Source organism: Sarcophilus harrisii, chromosome 6, assembly GCF_902635505.1.
Source record: "Sarcophilus harrisii chromosome 6, mSarHar1.11, whole genome shotgun sequence".
NCBI lineage: Eukaryota > Metazoa > Chordata > Mammalia > Dasyuromorphia > Dasyuridae > Sarcophilus > Sarcophilus harrisii.
Genome location: NC_045431.1, coordinates 248,459,170 through 248,462,192, shown reverse-complemented (window position 1 = coordinate 248,462,192; position 3,023 = coordinate 248,459,170). Strand labels below are relative to the sequence as shown.

Here is a 3,023-nt window from a genome sequence, read left to right as displayed (position 1 = left end):
TTGGCAAGTAGACTCCCTAGTATTTTATGCATCAAACAATTATTTTCAGCGAAATTTCTCATTCTATCTCCTTCTGGGTGTTGTTGAAAGGGTGCAAAACACTGATAATTTATGCAGATTAATTTTATATTCAGTAACTTTATTGAAATTGGTAATTTTTTCCAATTAGATTTTTAGTTGCCTCTCTAGGGTTCTTTAAGTAAGCCACTATATTATTTGCAAAAAAGTGATAATTTTGATTCCTTGTTTTTTTAACTTATTCCCTCAATTTCTTTTTCTTTTCTTACTAGTAGAGCTAGAATTTCTAGGAGCTTATCAAATAGTAATAATGTTTATGGACATCCTTGCTTTATGCTTGACCTTACAGAAAAGGTCTATAGTTTGTTACTATTTGGCTCTTGGTTTTAGATAAATATGACATCACATCAAGGAAAGATTTATTCATATGCTTATTAGTATTTTTAAAATTAGGAATGAGTGACTTATTTTGTTAAAAGCACCTACTGATAAAATCACATCATTTTTGTTTTCCTGTCACTGTGGTTTATTAAATTTACAGATTTTTAGTATTTGACCTATCCTGAGCAACCATGTAATTCCAAAATGGTCACATTAATTTTTTTGTTATATTTTGAATTAGTTACTTTGCTATTTTTTTGCTAAAAGTTTTTTTTGCATCATTATTCATTAGGAGTATTCATCTATATTACTCCTTGTTTTATTTATTTTTGTCAAAAGTTACATACTAAACTTCAGAGATGAGATTCAAACCCAGGCCTTAGTTTAATGATTCTAAATCTATTATTCTTTTCAGTATGCCTACTTGTCTCTTCCCCCAGAATGAAGAATAATAGTGTACACACAATAAGTGTTTTATAAATGCTGCTTTTTGTATTAATTGATATGGACCTCTTTTTACCACTAAGAGGCTTTGGGTGGGGAAGAGTAGTGGGTAGAAAGATTATATACATTAAATGACAGCAATTAAAAAGATCCCTCAGTCATGGAGTGGTAGAAGAGAAGCCTCAAGAGATTTTTAGTCAGATAACAGGTGAATCCCATGTACTTTCCTAAAGACTTGGACAATCACTAGCAAGAGTCACAGGGAGAGGACAATCCAGTCCCAAGGGATCTCACAGAGAGACCATTTTCTTGTTGATTAGTTTCATTAGGGCTCCTTTTATGTCTTTATTCCTTAAGCTATAAATAAAGGGGTTGACCATTGGGGTTACTACAGTAAAGAGCACAGCCCCAATCTTCTCATTGTTGACTGACTGGACAGAGGAGGGCAAGAAATAAACTCCAACAATTGTCCCATAGAAGAGTGTAACCACTGAGAGATGGGAACCACAAGTGGAAAAGGCTTTCCATTTTCCTTCAATGGATGAGATTTTCAGGACAGTGAAGACAATGCAGATGTAAGAAAAGAGGATAAGCCCAAAAGGTACTGCAATAACAGATGGACCTAGAATGAACATGACCAACTGATTGATGACTGTGTCTGAGCAGGAAAGGTTGAGCAGAGGGGCCAAGTCACAGAAAAAATGAGGGATAGTGTTGGCGTCACAGAAGGTCAACTGGACCAGCAGAAGGGTGTGAGTCAGGGCAACCACGTTACTGAGAACCCAGGAGATGATCATCAGTAAAGTACAGAGTCTGGGCCTCATGACTGTGACATAACTCAAAGGGTAACAAATAGCTACAAACCTATCATAAGCCATAACCCCCAAAAGGAAATTATCAATGACAACAAAGACAATGGAAAAATACATCTGGGTGACACACTCCCCAAAAGAGATGGATTGGCTTTTGCTCTGGATGTTCACTAGCATCTTGGGGACTGAAGTAGAAATGCTGGAAATGTCAGCCAAAGACAAGTTGGCAAGGAAGATATACATGGGGGTGTGAAGGTAAGAATCCAGACTGATGGCCAGGATGATGAGCAGATTCCCAACCACTGTTACCAAGTACATGCCCAGGAAGAGGACAAAGAGAGGCTGTTGATGCTCGAGATGTTCAGAAAGTCCCAGGAGAAGGAATTCAGAGACCCTGGTTTGGTTTCTTTGGTGCATGTTTCTGATGGTCTTAAGTCTGAGGGAAGAAAAATGTATTGACAAAAAAACACTGGTCATTTCTATTATTTAATAGGCTTGGGTACATAGTGTTAATGCTTCAGGTATATAATTGCTACAGTAGATAGAGAATTGGTTCTCGAATCAGGTTCAAATTCTGCCTCAGACATTTAATAGCTCATTCTAATTTTTTATAATGAGCAAGTCACATAACATCTATCTGCCTTAGTTTCTTCAACTGTAAAATGAGAATAATAACAGTATCTATCTTCTAGAGCTGTGAGACTCAAATGAGATATTTGTAAAGTATTTAGCACTTAATAAACATTTCCTTTTTCCTTCCAGCCTATATCATGGTAATGCCAGTGACTAGAATTTTGATACCAAATGGAGGCCCTGGGTAAGATGGCATTTGTGGAGCAGTCAGAGATCATAACCCAGTCTTCCAGTGAGATAACCTTTTTTCCTCAGAGTGATCTTAGCCTATATTAGAATGTCATTTTAAAATGTAAGAGAGGAGTCTGGGAAAGTTACAAAGTAAGTCAGAAAACTTTTGGCTCTCCAAATTTCCTCCACCAAAAATGATGGAACATCACCTCAGAGAATCAGAAATATACATGGGTTAAAGCAGTTGTCCCCCTAAGGCAATTTGTGAAGACCCCAGGAAAGATGTTACTTTCTGCCTGAGTAAAGTCTACACATCTCCAGGATGATTCAGTAGGATCAACAAACAGGAAACTCTGGGGGCAGCTGGATTGAGAGAGTCTCAGCCTTAGAAACTTTCTTCTTATAGATAGTGTGGGGTTCTGATGGCTGAGTAGGAAAAGATAGAGGATCTTCTACTGTTGAGGGATGCTGATCAGACGCATTGGGCTGTGGTTGTAAGAGGGAAGGAACTAGCACACTTGTAGTAAGTGGAATAGTAAGGTTGAGGACCCTTTTGAATGGAGG

At 37.5% G+C, this 3,023-nt stretch overlaps 1 protein-coding gene across 1 annotated transcript; it reads right to left on the bottom strand.

Annotated features, from left to right (window-relative positions):
* Positions 1-1,133: 1,133 nt before the first annotated feature.
* LOC100934122 (olfactory receptor 1S1-like) lies at positions 1,134-2,099 on the bottom strand. The gene has a single exon (XM_003773963.3). The coding sequence runs from the start codon at positions 2,070-2,072 to the stop codon at positions 1,134-1,136; it is 939 nt and encodes a 312-aa protein (XP_003774011.2). The 5' UTR covers positions 2,073-2,099.
* Between the last annotated feature and the right edge of the window lie 924 nt (positions 2,100-3,023).

Excerpts from the sequence above, each read along its gene's own strand:
- LOC100934122 (XM_003773963.3), bottom strand. The coding sequence starts at position 2,072 with ATGCACCAAAGAAACCAAACCAGGGTCTCTGAATTCCTTCTCCTGGGA.